The sequence below is a fragment of the Rhinolophus ferrumequinum genome, chromosome 27 (genome assembly GCF_004115265.2).
Source record: "Rhinolophus ferrumequinum isolate MPI-CBG mRhiFer1 chromosome 27, mRhiFer1_v1.p, whole genome shotgun sequence".
Taxonomy (NCBI): Eukaryota; Metazoa; Chordata; class Mammalia; order Chiroptera; family Rhinolophidae; genus Rhinolophus; species Rhinolophus ferrumequinum.
The window spans coordinates 12920394-12939347 of NC_046310.1; the positions used below are offsets into that span (position 1 = coordinate 12920394).

The window sequence follows — 18954 nt, forward strand, 5'->3', positions numbered from 1 at the left end:
TCCATCCAGCTTTGTGCACTGCATTTACTTGTTACCCACCAGTGTTCTTTCGACGGGTGGTAAAGTTTCCCTGAGCTCCTGTGACAAAAGTACATCCTATTACAGTCGGTGAAAGCAAGGTTCAGAGGTAGAGTGCCACCCCACAGAGTCTAGAATAAATGCATTTGTGCCTCAGGCTCACGACCGAAGTTGAAGATCCCAAGGGTCAGGTCCCAGGAGCTGTCAAAGCTGCGCAGCAGCAGGGGTCTCCCTTTTGTGACCCTCCTCTTATAACATGGACTCAACCTCCTTGGCTCATGGAGAAGGAGGCTTTGGGCCCCAGAACCTCCCGGCCTGGCTTGAACTCAACACGTCCGTCCCCTCCTACAGGTTGAGAGTAGAGGAAGTCTGCAGAAGCTGATCCGAATCCGAAATCCGTGGGGAGAGGTGGAGTGGACCGGCAGGTGGAATGACAAGTGAGGAGGGCTCAGCCGGGCAGGGGGCGGTGTGTCCTGCTGGAGGCTCTGGGGAAATGGAGAGAGGGGAAAGCGTTGTGTGCTGTGCTGAGGAAGAAACCCTGAGTGCACAGGCCACCCCGCGTGGGACCCGGGGGCAGGTGGCTCCCCTCAGACTCTCAACCAGCACATTCCAGCCGTCTGGGCTCCCTTTTACAAGGCCCGGGGCTCCTGGTACCTATTCCTTCCATCCCTCATGGTCGATCCTTCCGTCACTCAGATCCACCCGCTATCGGACCTTCAGGGAAAAAAGTACACCCTTCCTTCCCCCAAGCTCTTGCTCTGTCCCAAGGACGTAACCTTTATGCCTAAGCCCCAAGGAAGTCCCTCTGCCGATTTCCGCAGCTTCCTGGTCCGCCTGTTATACCCGTGGCTGGTTGGTGTAAACTCCCCTGTGAGCCCCTCTTGGGGTCTTCTCTGTCCTCCATCCGCCAGCACCTACAGGTCTGCCGCCTTTACCCTGGCCCACTCCCAGGCACCCTCTGCCAGTCAGGGCCCCCAGGGCATCAGGAGAGGCCAAAACGAGCAGCTCGCCACCAGATTTTCAGTTGTCCCTTAAAAGAGCTGCCAGGCCCATCTCAGTTTGGGCAGTGGTGCTCCATCTCTCCGATGGGCTGTGTTTTTTCTGGACTCTTCCCTTGCCGCCGTCTTCCAGGACAACACGTCCTCTCACCTTGCTTCCCTGCACCTCTTAGCTACTTCCCCCCCTCCCTTCCTGGGGTCTGGGCCCTCGGAGGCGAGAGAGCATGTTCCTGGTCCTCAGCTTTGGGGGACCGTCGGGAGAAGTCATCACCCTACATAAGCTTCTAATGCCTCGCCCATGACTTGGTTTTCCAGCTGCCCAAACTGGAACACTGTCGACCCAGAGGTTAAGGAAAGGCTGACCAGACGGAATGAAGATGGAGAATTCTGGTAAGATTACTGAGGGAAAGAGGTCTTCTGCCCCCGTGATCTTTACTAGAAAATTAGTGAGATTATCGGGTCAAGGGCCCCGGGGGCGAGGGATCTGGGTTTTGTCGTTTTAAATTCATTCTAAGATCTTGAACCAAAATAATTCTTAAACCTCAATTTGTTTATCTCCACAATGGGGTTTAAGAGCTGAGCAGCTTCCCAGAGAAGGTGAGGAGGAATTCCTGCAGTCATGTTCAGATCCCAAGAGAAAACGGGAAAGATGGGCCTTTTTCCCAACCAGTTGCTGGAGATTCATCCCAATCTTAAGAAGCAGGTCCCTTAGTGAGTGACATGGACCCACATGTGTGTGTCTGTGCCACTCGGTGACCACCTCCATCTGTAGACCACTTGCCATTTACCAAATCAGTGCCCGTATGTGGCCTCCTACTCATGGCTCCCATTTTCACAGAGGACAGTTCTTGGCATCACAGAGCTTTAAGTAACTTGCTCAAGGTCAGCCAGCTAGAAAGTGGCAGTGCTGGGACTGGAATCCGTGCCTTCTGACTGCAGACCTGGTGCTGTCTCCTGGCTGCTCCGCCAGGCCTTGCTCCAGGCTTATCAAAGTAAGCCTTGTAACCTGGATGCCGTGTCCCCGCTTTTGTCAGGATGTCTTTCAGTGACTTCCTGAGGCACTATTCCCGCCTGGAGATCTGCAACCTGACCCCCGACACCCTCACCAGTGATTCCTACAAGAAGTGGAAACTCACCAAGTTGGATGGGAACTGGAGGCGGGGCTCCACCGCGGGAGGCTGCAGAAACTACCCAAGTAAGGCCACCAGAAGCCACGGCACCCCTCACCCCACCCTGATGAGCTACACTCCAGCCTGGCAGCCCAGAGGAGACAGCTCCTACCCACTGGGACCCTCTGCCTCCCTTCTGCCCGAGTCTCCATCTCAACACCTTTTCTGTTTTCTCATCCCCATCACTTGGCACTCACCTGCCTCCCTATCCATGAACCCAAGACTTGCTGTTCCTGTGATGTCCTCTGTCCTGTGACCTTCTGCCCTGCCCGCTGAGATACTGCTCAGTCCCCCTTCATGCCTGGGGGCTACTTTATCTTCCCTGAGACCAAACAGCCTAGCCCTGCCAGGGAACCTCACCCATTGGGCCTGCTGTTGCCCAGCAACCCTCTGGCGCCCAGTTCACTCAGCAAATGCTGACGGGGCCCTGCTCAGGTGGTGGTGAGGCTTCTCTTCTAGTCCGTCTTCCATTGACTCCCATGACTCTTCTGCCCTGATGGCCCCAACCTTCCTTTCCCCCTCCCCCGCAGCAATTATCTAATCATGATGACATCTGCCAGTTATGGAGTACACCCTGGGTGCTAGGAACCGTGTGAGTGGTTTACATAAATTATTCCATTTCCTTTTCCCAACAAACTTCTGAGGCAGGCACTTTATTATCATCTCCATCTTTAAGATGAGAGGCCTGGGCTTGGTGAGGTTAAGTGACTTGCCCAAGGCCACAGAACTTAATGGGACTTAAACCCAGCCTGTCTGACTGAAGTCAGCGTTTTAAGTACTCTGGTGGCAGGTCGTGGTCACATGTTGATTCTGTTACAGATGAGGAAATTACAGCTCTGAGTGGCAAACCTGGGCCACAGAGCAAGTAGTCATACTGGCACTAACTGACAGGTACCTTTCGCTCTGGTGTTTTTAATTCTTCACGTCAAGTAGACAGCTACCAAGTGGCATTTCTAGAGGTGCTGGGAAGTCCCTGTGCCCCAGAAAAAAATATCTCTCCTACCCACTTGCTCAGGAATCGCAATTCTCTCTAAAAGAACCAGATAATAAATACTTTTGGCTTTGTGGGCCATTCAGTCTCTATGGCAACTACTCAACTGTATTGCTGTAGTCTGAAGGCAGCCATACTTAAACAAACGAACATGGCTGTGTTCCAATAAAACTTTATTTACAAAAACAGTCTGCCAGCAGCCTGCAAAGCCAGAGTCTGCCAACCCCGGCACTAGATACTGCCTTTGTTTCCACATCAGAGTTTTATTCCATTAGGTGAGAGAAGGCAATCGGCATACTTATCCTCAAACATGAATCAATCTCAAGTCCTTCCTGTAAATGGGTTTTGGAAGTGGGGAGGGCAGAGACACCTGGGGGTGGGCAAGGGGACAGGCCTGGGAAGACCAGGACCCCGAACATGAGGCTAAAATGGTGCTCAGGCTGTTCCTGGCCTCTGGGTTCACTGAGGGGGGAGCGGGAGCAAGTCCCCAAGTCTGCTGAGCCAGGCCACCAGGCCCATCTCTGACCTGTGCATCAGAGCCAGGGGTAGGTCCCACAAGCGGACGCTGCAGTTCTAACCCCCTGTTCCAGGCTGACAAGACCATCTCCAAGACAAGGCAGCCTGAGGGCAAGCGAGAGAGAACTGCAGAAGTTCCTAGTGTAGGTCCCCATGCGATTGAGACACAGGCAGGACGTCCTCCCCACAGGCCACCATCCCCGTTCCCACCCTGATGGGCTGCTCTCCAGCCCCCACCTGGCGTCTGGTTCCTCGGCCCCAGGGTCTCCTGCCATCTCCCCCATCTGCACCCCTTCGTCCTCAGAGACCGAGAGAGCTCCTCCTGCCCCGTGCCAGCTGCTCGGGGCTGGGCTCCTGCGTCCTGGGGACTGACCGCGGCCCCTCTCTGGCCACAGATACTTTCTGGATGAACCCGCAGTACGTGATCAAGCTGGAGGAGGAGGACGAGGACCAGGAGGACGGCGAGCGCGGCTGCACCTTCCTGGTGGGCCTCATCCAGAAGCACCGGCGCCGCCAGAGGAAGATGGGCGAGGACATGCACACCATCGGCTTTGGCATCTACGAGGTGCGGGAGAGGCTGCGGGCCCCGCCGTCCCGTCCTGCTTTGCTCGTCTCAGCCCTGGCGAGGAAGGCCAGCCCCAGAGGCAGAACGGGAGAGGGCACCCCGGACAGGGAGCTTGGCCAAGGACAAGCAAAGCCACCGTGAGGTCCCTGCCACTGCTCTGTGTCACCGGGAGGCTCCAGCCCTTGGCTGGGCCTTCATAGCCAGCTTCCTGGGAGTTCCACTCTTTCAAAGCCCTCATATCCCCCAGGCCTGGCGCTCTGGTTGGCACACCAGCCTCCAAAAACCAGAGGCGATTTAAGCTGAGAACAAAGTACACTCGCTCCCATCAGGAAATACTGTGAGGGCAGGACTGAGCCCGCCATCCAGCTGGTCAGAGCTCAGCAAAGTCACTGGCCGGAAAGGCAGAGAGCTCAGGACAGGGAACAATAGTCTGTATGTCCCCGCAGGACTCTGCTCCCCACAGGCACGCTCGCTGCCTGCATGGCCTTCTTTCTTTCTCTACCACATTAATGTAAAGCCCAGCTCAGCCGCAGTCAGATGGCAGCCACGTGACGGCCCCCTCTGCCCTCCGGGGCGAGGGAGAAGAGAACTGACCCAACATGCTGGGCCCCTGGCCCCCAGCACAGAAAGAGCGTCTCACTGCCTGGGGTTTGTAGAGGGAGAAGGCAAGGAGGACTTCAGAGCAGCTGAATGTGCTGCTGAAGAAGCCAAATGTGCTCTTCTCTTCCCAGCCCCACATTCGGTGCAGCCACGGAGGCAGCCTGAAAACGGCCACGATGGGAGGGGGCGAACTGACACCATGGAAATTAGCGAATACTATGTATCCGGGCTCCCGCCCGCCCCCGAGAGCTGTTTCCCAGCCCAGTATTGGTAGATGTCAGACGAGGTATCAGGGAAAAGGCCCTCTGGGCTCATTCATCGCTGACCCTGTGGCCACCACCAGTGGAACCTTGATCTACCACTTACACACCAAGAAACAGACTTGGGCAAACACCACCAGTTCACAAAATGCACATAACACCAAGCTCCTCAGTCTCTGAGAGAGCTGAGGACAAAATAACTCCAAGGACAATGCAAATTGTGAAACAGCCTCCGCCTGCCCACCCCACACCTCTTGGGCTTGGAGAGCCAGTCATGGGCTTTCACAGCTGGGAAGGACCTGGGTGATCGTTTGGTCCCATTTTAGAGATAGGGAAACTGAGGTCAGAAAGGGAAGTGACTTACCCATGGAAATACAGACTGGATGTGGCTGACAAGCTTCAAATTGACGCCTGTTGGCTCCTAGCCCAGAGTGTGCCCCCCTGGCCAGGTGGCTTCCTCCAATGGCACGGCCCTGCTTTTCTTGGTGGGAGGCAGGTGAGGGCTTTGCTGCAGCCGGCTAGGTGACCTTAGACAAGTCACTTCACAGCTCTGGCACTCACTTTTATGCTCTTTAAATTGGGAATGGTGCTGAGCTCATCCATATGAGTGCCAGGTGATAAGGTGTTTGTTTTTAATGCAGGAATTGCTTTGAGTTCCTTGGAAAATAATCATTATGTTGATTTAGTGAATATTGCTGAGGCTACAGAGAAAGGGGATAGCAAAGGAGACAAATCACAGTGATAGTATTTCTGTACGCAGCTTTCCCAGAATCGGAATTAAGCGTGTTCTCCTTTATCTTTGCAGGTTCCGGAGGAGGTACGTCTGGCATGTGTCAGCTCCTGTCCCTGGGGCTCAGGCTCACCAACAAGTAAAAGGTTTAGACTGTCGGCTCGGGGTCTTGTGAAGCATGGGCGGGGCTGGTGGCTGAGGAGGACGAGTTCTGGCCCCTCTGGGGACCTGCTGAGGTTTGCTCTGGTCCTACATCCTGCTGGTGTGAGCTCGGGGCAAGGGATCTTGGGCCATTTTCGTGGGGCCCGCTGCCTCCCCTGAGGCCCAGCACAGACCATGGATGGCTTAGTTCTGGGTGGACCATCTGTGGTCCTGGGACTACAGGAGGCTCCTCACTAACTCCTGTAGCACTCTCAAAACAAGCCTGAAGGGAAAAGGTGAACCCTGAGGGCTGTGTTACAAGATGATGTGGCAGCATAGAAACAGGCCTGGACCCAATTCCCAGCTCTGCCATTTGCAGGTTGTGAGACCCTGGATATATTTCCAATCCCCTGTGGACTTAAGTTTCTCTTTCCGTAGAACTGGTCGCCTTGCCGGACAGTTGTGGGGATGGATTGAATTACGCGCGAGCACATAGCAGGCCTGCAGCTAGCAAGAACTATTCTGATGAGATGCACGGTGGCTTGTGCGTCTTTCTAGGCCACAGACATTCCAGTGGACACACAGGGCACCCTGACCCCCAGCGATCACTTCTGTCATAGCCAGGCAGTGTAGTTGGTGGCATTCGGGCCTTTGCAGACTGAACACACCTGGTCTAGAAGCTGAACCCCTTCCAACACCCCTTCTTTGCTTTTATGAGTGCATCATACACCACCTGGAACTGAAGCAGCGTCCTGCCGTGTGGACACTAAGCATCCTGGGAGTCACTTAGAGGAAGGCCGAGGACTTCCACCTGGGGAGCTGGGGCCTTCCTGTAGGCAGAGCTGGCTGAGTGTGCGGTCCCCCGCTGCATGTGCCTCTGAGTTCCTTGGTGGGCGTCCGTCGTTTTGGTAGAAAGTTTGCTTTGTATCTAACATGATGCCGACGTGGCCGCTGCCATCGTCGTGTCCCGATGAGTGAGAACGACTGATGGGGAGCCCTGCCCGCCCTCGACTCCCCTGTGTGTCTGTTTATTCCTCAGTTGAGCGGACAGACCAACATCCACCTCAGCAAAAACTTCTTCCTGACGAACAGAGCGAAGGAGCGTTCGGACACCTTCATCAACCTGCGGGAGGTGCTCAACCGCTTCAAGCTGCCACCTGGGGAGTACATCCTCGTGCCTTCCACCTTTGAACCCCACAAGGACGGCGACTTCTGCGTCCGGGTCTTTTCTGAGAAGAAAGCTGACTACCAGTAAGTAGGGCGCTTTGCCCCTTCCCTACCCACACCCCTGCTTATACGCACCGCTGGGCCGTTCCTGACCCACGCACGATATCAGTTTCTTTTTCCGTGATACCCGCCTGCCTCAAAGGGCTGTCGAAGGGCTGGTGTGGGTCGGGGGTTGCTGCATTGAAGAACTTTCGTGTTATACTCAGATAAGCACAGGAAACAGCACTCAGGACACTTCTGGTTAGAAAGGGGGGGGTGGTAGAGCAAATTGCAGAATCTTATTTTCACCGAATGATCGTTTTCATTTTAAGGAGCTGTGTTAGACGAGCTATGAAGTCAGTCCCCTCATTTGGAGAAGGCTAGGAAGCCTCAACCCCCTCAATGCTCCTGCTGTCCCCACCCTGACAGGCCTTCCCTCCCCCCAGAGGTGTCTGACTTCCTTGTCCCTGGATACTAATCCTGATTCCAACTGTCAGCACCCAGAAGTGCCTTATCCTTTCTTCTGTGAGTCATTGGCACTGCAGATAGGACTGTGGTGGCCTGGTTTAAGACCCAGGGGGCCTGAGGCGGAGCCTCTGCAGCTTAAGCCCTGACTGTGGAGCAGAAGGACCCAGCCCGGCAGAGGCCAGTGCACGGGATAAACTAACCACCGCCCAAGCACCGGCTGGAATCACACACAGGCCGCCGGGCCGCCTGCTGTCTCGAGCCCCAAGCGGAACAAGCAGGCAGCAGTAGACACGGTTCTCGGTGTGAAAAGTTGACGATGGCAAAGAGTGTTTCAAGTGGAACTGAGGAAAGGCTCCTCGAGGCCAGGAAGTGAATGAGTTGTCTTGCGTCGCGACACCATACTGTAGGCCGGGCTGCACGGATGACCCACAACGAGCAAACACACAAAAATCTCCGACCCTCCAAGCTGTGGGCTCCATGACTCTTCCTTGGATCATTTCTGCCCTAATTTCTACACGGGGCTGTGTTATCACAGAAACTAGGGGTGCAGAGAAATCTGTCTTGCGCGCCCCATGCTGGATTCCACGTGGCACTTCCATGATGCTGTGATTTCTGGGACACTTCCTTTCGCCTTCACGGCCCTTCTAGTAACACATAATTTCCTTCTGTTTCCAGAGTTGTCGATGATGAAATCGAGGGCAACCTTGAAGAGGTACTTGTAACTCCCTGAATTCCACCCTGTCTGTCCTGGACACCCCAGGGAACAGAGTAAAAAGTAATCCCAGGGGTTTAGGAGGCCCCCCCGGGGCTTCGTGAACACAGCTGGAAACTAAGGATGCAGACCTGCCCTAACGTCCAAGCCTCTGGCACCAGCTCTGGCCCCTGTGCTGGGCCTGTGCTGTCTGTCCCCTGCCCATTGGGGTGGAGTGAGCCCGTGTGGCATGGGAAGGGGTGTTGTGGAGAAGGACGGGCTACCAGTGCTGCACTGATCGGTGCGAGGCTCTCGTCACTTCCCTTTCTGGGCCTCGGTTTTCTCTGTAAAATGGAAGCGCGTCCCGGTAACCTTAGGATTCAGGCCCAAGAGTGAGTAGAGAGGGGGAACGGAAGGAGACGGGGAGGCTGCCCCCGAAAGGCGTGCGGGCACCTGACTGGCGCTCTTTGATTCACTGTCTGTCACTTCTGTGCCTCGCCTTCCAGATCGACGTCAGCGAGGACGACATCGATGACGGATTCAGGAGGCTGTTTGCCCAGTTGGCAGGGGAGGTAGGTGTGCCCCAAATCTCTATGTTATGGACTCTGCTTGATGCCAAGGAAAACAGTCTTTGTTCTCAAGGAGACTTCAGTTTAAAGGGGGAGAGGAAACAAACTGACCCGAAGCAAAGAGGATTTGCAAATGTCACTCGGGTTCTGCTCAGCTCCCTTGCCTGCGTCCTCCCCACATTGCAGGCCCTTCCATTTTTGCGGTCAGCTCCGACACGGTATTCCTCCTGCCTTAGGATTCTTGGCGCCACCTGTGGCTGTTTTTGCTTGTCTGTTCCACTCCAGCTGAGACATGGAACTCGGCCCCTTATCCTTGATTTCCATAAAAACATTTGGGAGGTGGAAGGGTTTTAAATCTCAAGAACGCAAGCAACTTACAACAGAGTATTAGACTTCCCTGTTCTTAAAAAGAAACAACCCTCAGCCATTTAGGCCTCAGTCGGCTGCTAAGTCATCCAGCCCTTTCTTTCCCTAACTCCAAAAAGAAGCCAACCTTCGTCGTAAACAATGGGGCTTGTCCCCTCCATTACACAATGTGTCGGAGGGAACAGAGACACCTGAAGTCGGGTCCCATTCCTGGGGACAGCTGGTTCTAACCAGCTCTATAGGAAGCCAGACCCGAGTTTTCAAAGGTGAGGACGGAATGGTGTGAGAGGACTAAGTCAAGACCACAACCATGGGTGGAGTGGAAACTTATGCTTTATAGTCTCTACAGCAAAGAACTGTTGAATGAACTCTACCAAGAGCAAGCACGTTGCACGTTAAAACACTGCATCTAAAGCTGTGGGCTGTGCAGTGCCACTCAAAGTGGGGTCTGGGGACAGCAGCAGCAGCCCCTTGGGCCTTTTAGAAACGTGCTTTCATAGACCGCAGCCCAGACCTGCCTAACGCACCTCACACGGGGCTTGGCGGAGCTGCCGTCCATTACACGTTTGCGGCTGTGTCATCACACGGCTCTAAGGGGACCAATAATTAGGCTCTCACTGCATCTCCACAGGATGCTGAGATTTCTGCCTTCGAGCTGCAGACAATCCTGAGGAGAGTTCTCGCCAAGCGTAAGTGCCCCCTCCTTGCGAATCCCTCCTCCTGCTCCTTCCCACGTGGGAATCCTGCTCCTTCCGTGTCCTGGCTGCTGTGGCTGATCCATCACTCACTCCCCACTCTCACACAAACGCCACCACCCACCGCGGCTGCCAAAGAATGGATGAAAGAGGCCCTGTGTGATGTGACTAAAAAGAACAAAGGTGCCCAGGGTCTAGAGATCAAAGGTCACGCCCAGGTTTCCACTACGCACTGGCTTTGTGAAGAACCCCAGTGTAGAATCTATGACTCGTTTCCTTCTCTGCAGGCACAGTAATACTCACCTCTTAAGAATGGTTGAAACTCTTCAATGAGGTAACATGTAGAAATTGCCTAGCACAAAGCCTGCACTCCATACGGCAGCTATTAGGATGACTAATTGGTGAGAAAAGGCTGAGTTGGCCCAGATACTGGGAGCCACGAAGCATCGCCACGTCCCTGGGTTCCCTGGCTGTATGTAGTAGGAAGTCATTGACAGAGTGACTGTCAATAATTAGCCAGAATGGAAAAATAAACGGACCATCTTATACTCAAACTAAAAGAATGGCATTAAAAAGCCTCATCTCCCAAATGTGTGTTTAAAGGAGCCTCCTCTGACTGGTTGTTCGCTGGGAGATATGTCATTTCGTTTGAGCCAACAGGCCAGGCACGTGCTATCAAGGCTCTGGAATGGCGGCTCTGGGCCCAGGCTGTGGGGCTTCTACAGAGAAAGAACACAACTGGATGGAGACTTGAGAAGAGGCTAGAGAGCCGTGCTTCTCACAAACCTTTGCAGCTTGGAATTATTTCTTAAGCAGAAAATATCAAAGGACGGTCCAGCTCCCACTGTTGGTCACCACCAGGGGGTTTGGGGCGTGGAGAGAGAGAGAGAGAGATTTTTTTCCCCTTCAAATTATCACAAGAACTGTGCTGCCTTTGATAAGATAGGAATCCCACCGAGCAGAGGTTTGTACAATATCAGAGGTTATAAGCCTGGATCAGAAACAAACATGCAATGTTGTCATGTCCTGAACATCAGCCCTGTGGAGCATTCTAGAAGACGTGTGGACTTCAAAGATGGCCTCTGGCCTAACCCTATGAGATAGAAGTAAATCCTCCTCTCAGAGCTGAAGAGGAGTCCAGGGCCAGCTGGGTCTCCCCCCACCCCCCACCCCAATGACTGAACTACACGCACCTTGTAGGAACCTTCGCTAACTGGTCCCTTCCCTGCGGGGACAATGGCTGTATCAGAGCTCCTGTGAGTCACAGAACTCTGACCAGGGGCTGGAATGGCCAGGCACGGCCAGCGCTGCGCAGGGCTTTCCCCCAAGGCACGCCCTCCCTCCTCCAATCAGGGAGGACAGGGAGATGGTGTTTACCCTGGAGGCCACCAGGCACAAGTGAGGTCACAGGGCTCTTCAATGTGTGGCCATCATGAGCCCAAGGGGACTAAAGCCTCATTGTTTCCCCACAGATGGAGGGTGGGAGTGGGAAGCCTCAGGCCAAGGTTGGATTCAGCGCTTGCTTGCTTCCTCCGTGCCTCGGAGCTTGGGACCCTCCCCGCCTGCCCGGAGACTCCAGCCTTCTGTGCAAGCGCCCCTCACACAGCCTCATGCCCTCACCCGAGGAGGGGTCGGTGGCCCGAATGGCAGCTCTGAGACTGCTTAGATTAGAACCTTTACAAGCACGTGACAGAAAGGCTGGGCTCCTCGTGAAGTCTGTGGGAACCGGATTCCCATTTGTGACAGGGGCCTCACGCAACCACCTGCTGAACACCAACTAGTCAGCACTCACCTGGTACAGCAGCATGTCCACATAGCTTCCGGGTCCTCAGGTGTGTCGCTTAGCTGGGGACCCCGAGGCTCCGTAAAGACCTGCAGACAGACAGTTCAGTGAGCGTCTGCCTCTCCCAGGCCCTAGCCTACGTGAACTCTCGTGCTCGCCACTTTTCTTTTCCCTGCCCGATGACCAAGGGATTTTTGCCTTAGAGACCCAGTCCTTTGTCATTCTTTTATTTTGAAAGCACTGTTTGGAGCCCTGTTTGCCCATGGTGAACACACAGAGAAGTAAGGCCAATGTGACACCCCCTCTGAGCTGTCCCAATATGGTAGCCAGCTGTCAGATGTGGCTATTTAAAAGTTACGTGGCTACTGTGCCAAAGCCTGCAGGTAGCGACCTTTTCCATCACTGTAGAATGTTCTTTTGAACTGTGCTGCTCTGTAGGATTCTCCTGTCACACTACTTTGGTCTTCCAGGCCAAGATATCAAGTCAGATGGCTTCAGCATCGAGACCTGCAAAATCATGGTGGACATGCTAGATGTATCCTTTAATGTGCTCTGGAGAACAGAGACTCGGGAGTTTGCAGTTTCATCTCGCAGAGATGCAAACACGTTGCCCCCCAGAAAGGCCAGATGGACCCCACCTGTGCAGTGGTTGTAGGACTGTTGCCAGTGCTGGCCTTTGTGACTAGGGAGCATGAGAAGCTTCAGATGAGGGAAAATGACATGGCACATGCCCTGGTTACCTCCACAGGCTCAGCACACAGGCCGGCCAGCGATCCTGGGGGCTGGTGCGGGACATTCCAACAGGACACCCACCGTTCTCTGCCCGAAGCAGCTCGCGTTGGTGTCCTGAGCGAGTGTTTCTGCTACTTCCTTTAGGAAAATACAGTTGACCTTGAACAACACTGGGGTTAGCGTGCTGACCCCCCATGCAGTCAAAAATCGGAGTATAACTTTTGACACCCCCCCAAAAAAATTTAACTACTAATAGCCCACTGCTGACCAAAAGCCTCACCGGTAACATAAAGAGTCGATTAACATATTTCATGTGTTCTAGGTATTATATACTGTAGTTTTACAATAAAGTAAGCTAGAGAAGAGAAAATGTTATTAAGCAAATCATAAAATACATTTACAGTACTGTATGTATTTATTGAAAACAATCCACGTATAAGTAGCCCATGTTCAAGGGTCCACTATTTCCTGCACTATGATATTTCTGATGCGAATCCGTTTTCTCTGGTCAGTTTTCTACTCGATTTCCTCCCCGAGCATTCTCCTTCCCAGCTCCCCCCTGCCCCAGGCAGACTCATCACTCGTTTCCTCCTCCCTGTGCTTACTGAGAAGTGCTGGACAGGGATGGTCTGAGCTTCTAGGAAGTTCTATCTAGCGGGCTCACTGTGCCACTGTGTAGCTCCTCTCACAAAAGGCCTCTTAGAAGTAAGCCAAACAATACTGCCCCAAGGGCGCAGCCACTAGAAGCCACCTGAAGCCCTCTATATAGCATCCCACAGCAACTGTTTAGCAGGATCTGGGTCCCCCTCAGCACCCCCAGACCAATCAGCAAGTAGGGTCACGGGGAGCCAGCAGGTCTGTATCTGGCCCTCCCACAAGCCCTTACGTGGAAGTTGGGCCAGTGTGAGAGCTGGGCAAGGGACCTTGTGTGTGCTGTGGTTACCAGAGAACCAGTGGACAGGATACACCAGGGGACACTGCCTGCATGAACCCAGATCCGGGAGCTTTCCTTAACTGAAGGCAGTCGGATGGGAGCGGTAAGCTTGGGCTGAAGGAGTTCTACGTTCTTTGGACGAAGATTCAAAAATACCAAGTACGAACCCAGGAGGGCCCAGTGGCAGGGGTGGCAGGGTCTGCGTTGGGGACACGCTGTACGCAGACCTGTGGGCGCAGCAACTCTTTAGGAGGGCAGAGGGGCATGTCCAAGGGGATGGGGCTTTCACCCGCGACGGCGCTCAGAATGCGGGGAGACACGGCCGGGCTAATGCCAAGGGAACGAAACAAGGACTTTGCCAGTGAAGTGGTCTGCTCCCGGCCTTCCCCTCATTGACGGGAAAGGAGGGCATCTAAAAGCCACCATCAAAAGTGCCCTGAAAAGGCTGTGTAACCTCTTATACTTAGGAATTTTAACAGCTCAAGTATAAAAATACGTAAGACAATAATATGGGCCCATGGTAGTTGGCTAGTTGATTTGATGGGCACATTTACAAACCAGCTCACAGAGAGAGACGAAATACTATTAGCTCTGGAAGGTAGAAACATGGTGATTCTTCCAAAGCCAGAGCAGAGGCAACGGAGCTGGAAAAACTTCATCCCACGCAGCACATAGCACAGACGTACCTGCCACCTGCTTTGCCCTGGGTCACTTTCTCGTAATGACTTTGTCTGTTCCAGAAAATTTACCGGGAGATTGATGTGGACAGGTCCGGTACGATGAACTCCTATGAGATGCGGAAAGCACTAGAAGAAGCAGGTAACACTTCATACCAGTGTTTTCTTTTGTTTTACCTATAATTCTATAAATTCTGACACTTCTATAATACATTACAAAGTACGGTGAGCTATGAAGTATAGTAGGTGCTGGTTCCATATAAACACATACTTTTTATTTTCCCTTTAAAGACTAACTGGCAAAATAAAATGCCATCCAGGGTGTTTTGGCTGCTAAGCCTTCTTGAATCTAAGTTTCCTTCTGAGCAGCCAGGTGGGTCAAGCAGACAAAGCCATTTCTCAACAGCCTCTCCTGAGCTCCCCCTTTCAGGTGCAGGGCTGGTTAGGCAGAAATGAGGCATCTCAGCTCTGCTCAGGGGAAGTCCTCAGCAGAATGTGCTGTCAGTAAAAGGGACACCAGCTTGTGGGAGACCAGCAGAGTGGGAGACGGGTGTGCTCTGGGGACAAATATGACGACATGAAGCTGTTCACGGTATTAGCTGGGCTATAATACTGCAGCAAAGACCCCAAATAATTGGTTTAAACAGGATACAGCTTTTTCTCACATAACATTCCAAGTTCCACCAGTTCAAGGCTGAGATGGTGTGTCCTGCTGTCAGGGACCCAGGCTCCTTCTGACATATCGTGTCACCCGCCCTTACGAGTGTTGCCCTTTTCCATGGGACCTAGGATGGCTTGCCACCACAACCATATTCTGGCACCGGATTGACTGAGAGACAAGGGAAGGACGGGCTCCCTGATGTGAAGGGCACACGTCACACTGCTCACAGATCCTCCGGCAAGAACTTAGTCACAAGGCCTCAGATGGCTGCAAGGGACGCTGGGAAAATAAAATTCTATTACTATGGAAAAATTCTATTACTATTACAGCCTCTGCCACATACATCCAGGAAGAATCTAGTCTCCAGCTAGATTCAGAGCTCAAGAAACAGAAAAGGAAGCATGGTTCATAAACAACTTGAAGCAGCGTGACCATGGAAATAGGAACAGACAGGAAACGTCTTCTGTGTTAGGAAGGAGCCAGGCAGGGTGAAGGGGAACAGTTTGGAAACAATGGCAGAAGGCACTGGCTTTGCAAAATACATCAAGCCTCCCAGGAAAGCAGCCAAGGGACAAAAGCAATTATAACTGTAGTTCAAATTGCTGCAGCAGTTCCATAACCCGTGACCAGAGCTCCAGGATCCAATGCCATCCTTAGCGACTGGTGTGCTTGTTCATTTCACTTCAGGTTTCAAGCTGCCCTGTCAACTGCACCAGGTCATTGTTGCTCGCTTCGCGGATGAAGAGCTCATCATTGATTTTGATAATTTTGTTCGGTGCTTGGTTCGACTGGAAACACTCTTCAGTAAGTGGATATTTGGGGGAAGACCCATTTCAGTTCTCTCGGTATTAAAGCAGCCTGCCTTTCACACGGGTGAAATCACCAGAACCAGAGACGTGTCTGCCCAATTGAGAATGGAAAGCCTTCTTTAATTTGGGGAAGGAGGGAAGAAATAATAGCCTGTGACATTCAATGCAATCGGCTGCCAGAGAGGGGAAGGAGACAATGTGATATCTGCGGCAGCTCGCTCACATATGACATTCTCCTTTTCTTCCTCCACAGGGATATTTAAGCAGCTGGATCCCGAGAATACTGGAATGATAGAGCTTGACCTTATCTCTGTAAGTCATCAGCTTACACCAACCCCCTGGCTCCCGCAGGGATGGGCGGGGATGAGAAGGGCTGTTACTGCGGTGACAGATCTATGGTTTACTGACCTGCTTTTTAAAGCTTTGCTCTTTTGGTCTGTAAATGGTTCTGTAAATGGCCATGTATTTTTATTTGCATCTGTTCCCCGTCTACCTATTGAGTGCAGCAAGACACACCGGGTCCCTCGAGCCCTAAGCTGTGAGTGTAGCACAAGGTTAAAATAAGAAGAGGGTGACTGCAGGATCCTCTTAGAAAAATGTACTGCTGATAAGCAAGCATGGGAGAAGATACTTATAGAAAGGAACCGTTCGGATGAGATTCAAGTGGGTTTTTGGGAAGCTCTAGCAATCTTAGAACACATCTACTTAAAATACTTTCTGAGCAAGTTACTTTCCTCCACTTCCTCCCCCTTTAAAATAAAACTCACAATCGTAAATAAGCTTGCCTTGTATAAGTATTGTGCTCATGTGTCTGGAACACGAGCCATGCCCACTTAAGGTGGAATACCAATTCCACACAAAAAAAGCACAAAATGTTCTCTTGTCATCCCAATGACAGAAAGTACTCTCACTTCGAAGAAAGAAGCCAGCTGGGCTAGACTTTCATTATCATCTGGCTCTAGGCTACATTTCCTCTAGATCGTGTTTCCCTGAAAATAAGACCGGGTCTTATATTAAGTTTTGCTCCAAAAGACACATTAGGGCTTATGTTCAGGGGATGTCATCCTGAAAAATCATGCTAGGGCTTATTTTCTGGTTAGGTCTTATTTTTGGGGAAACACGGTACTGGGGGGAACAGCTTGGAGCAGCACAGGCTGCAAAGGTTGGGTCAGGTGGCCAGTGATGGCTGGGAATGAAAGTGTCCTCATGCACCAGAGGAGCAGAGTGGTAAGAAGAAAACCCTTTGCCTTCCATTGTGAACTCTGAAGGAAGCCAGCAACTAAATAGCTGTTTCACTCTATTTTGCATTTTAAGTATCTTTAGCCAACTGAAAATGTATTTTAGCAGGTTACAAATAACAACTAAAACTATGTAGCCTAGGAAATAGCCCTACCCGGAGATTGCAGTTTAAAGTGGAGGCAATATAACTGCCATATACATGCCAAATGGAAAGTTTTGGAAACTCCGGCTCCTTTATCCTTCTTGCTGGAAATCCTATTCCTCCCTCCCCAGCTCCCACTGGTCCATGCTGACCAACCGACTCAGCCCATCCCCCCCCCCATTTCCTCTGAGAAACATCCACTGGCTTTCCCTCCTATTCTCCTCCTCACCTTTCACAGGTCCCAAGAGAGCCCCACACTCTCGTTACCTTTGCTAAGGATGAGCAACGTCAAGAAAATCTCCCTTTCAGTTTGCAGTGATTTTCAGCCTCAGTTGCCGGTGCCATCACCTGCCCCGCTCTGCCCAAGTTCGCATGTCCAGGCCCAGCCCCGGCCAATTCAATCCGAATCTGATCTAAAGTTCCCAGATAATTCCAGTAGAGCCCAGAGAATGAAAACCACTTGTTTAAGGGGTAGGCACACCCCAAATTAACTTCTGTTATGATACCCTGAGGCAGAGATGTGCAAATGTTAATCCACACGTCTGAGTTTCACGTTTTCTACATCTCAGTCAACTCTGTAATACAATTCATGACCACCTGACAAAAAAAAAACAGCTTTTTGCTGACGTGTAAAAATCGAGACTCTAAAAATCAGGTAGAAAAAAATGTGAGTTAGTGCACTTCTATTTTTTCTGGTACAACAGTCATTCAAAATAATCTACAGGTACTCAAATTCAAATAGCCTTTCATTTTTAAAATGGTGACTGAACTGACATGGTTTGTTTTTTTTTTCTTCCTCACAGTGGCTCTGTTTTTCAGTACTTTGAAGTTATAACTAATCTGCCTGAAGACGTCTCATGAAAGAACATCAGCCATGGAATAAGCTTCCACAGAGAAACTTTATTTGGACCTTGATTATGGGAATGTTTATTTAAACTGATGATTATAGCTGAAAATAATGATACCCTTTAAGATAGCAGAACTTTCGGATATCAGAGTAAAAGATTTGCAAATCATTATAGTAGTGAGTCACTTAAACCTCGACAAGCTCAAAGAAAGCTTTAAACCTGTAAATAGTATACACTTTTTACTTTTTCACACGGCCCTGTTAAGAGCAATATCAAATCAGGAAAAAAATGTAGGGCGTTCTTTAACAGCTGAGCAAACATTCACTCACTCTCCAAGGACATAAGGTCCTTGCTGGAAATACTGAAAGCAGCTTCAAGTTTAAAAATGCAGCAGTGACATTTACAAAACAGCTCAGGCAGGGCTCAGGCGCTCCCTTGAGTAAAATAGAAAAACGATGCATCACGAAGTAAACTTGTCAGGGCAGCTGAAGAGGCCCGGTGAGAACGCGTACCTCTGTCCCTTGGGTTAAACAAGAAACAGGTTTTATAGAATACTGCGTGGTTAACAGTAAATCTTCTGAAGCTCCAATCTGAGTGTGTATTGTCTCCTACACTGAGGGGTATCAATACTGAGGGGTTCTGCTCTTGGTCAGCTGAAGCAATACACCGAAACCAGGCGTCCAGTCGGCAAACCAGTTGTGATGAAGACAAAGCAAGCTGTTTGCTGCCTGCCTCCAAGCTTCTCGAACTTCGCCGCTGCTAGTGTTTGTGCATGGAGTTATGGGGGGGACGTGGCGTAGGAGTAACGGTACACACAACACAAGCTTGTTTCCTGGCTTTACCTTGGGAAAATGCTAATTAACATCGTTATAAAAGTATTGCCTTGTTGCCTTATCTTCTGCCAAATGTACTGTTAAATAAAGAGTAGCCCAGGCAATCACACGTGCCGTGCGGTCCTTCCTTGAGGGGCCCTAGCTGGCCTTTCTGAGCACCGCCACTGCAGCCTGTTTCCACTGTGACAAGGTGACACCTGTAAATTCCCATATGGGGAGGAAAAAGGCGTCTGACCTATCATTTCAATGTGGAGCTGTAACATTTTTAAAAATCCAATTCAGAAGCTCTAACCATTGACCATAAAGAGGTGTA

General features: G+C 51.5%; 1 protein-coding gene across 1 annotated transcript in view; it reads left to right on the forward strand.

The window, feature by feature from the left end:
• The window catches only part of CAPN2 (calpain 2), a 47334-nt gene extending 28584 nt beyond the window's left edge, over positions 1–18750 (forward strand). The window contains exons 7-21 of the mRNA XM_033099693.1: positions 370–455; positions 1332–1406; positions 2051–2211; positions 4088–4257; positions 5923–5934; positions 7028–7239; positions 8338–8374; positions 8860–8925; positions 9920–9977; positions 12237–12301; positions 13523–13591; positions 14173–14251; positions 15458–15574; positions 15833–15891; positions 17764–18750. Of these exons, the coding sequence (XP_032955584.1) occupies positions 370–455; positions 1332–1406; positions 2051–2211; positions 4088–4257; positions 5923–5934; positions 7028–7239; positions 8338–8374; positions 8860–8925; positions 9920–9977; positions 12237–12301; positions 13523–13591; positions 14173–14251; positions 15458–15574; positions 15833–15891; positions 17764–17787 (1290 nt within the window). The 3' untranslated portion in view covers positions 17788–18750. The remainder of the gene's footprint in view (positions 1–369; positions 456–1331; positions 1407–2050; positions 2212–4087; positions 4258–5922; positions 5935–7027; positions 7240–8337; positions 8375–8859; positions 8926–9919; positions 9978–12236; positions 12302–13522; positions 13592–14172; positions 14252–15457; positions 15575–15832; positions 15892–17763) is intronic.
• Positions 18751–18954: the final 204 nt, after the last annotated feature.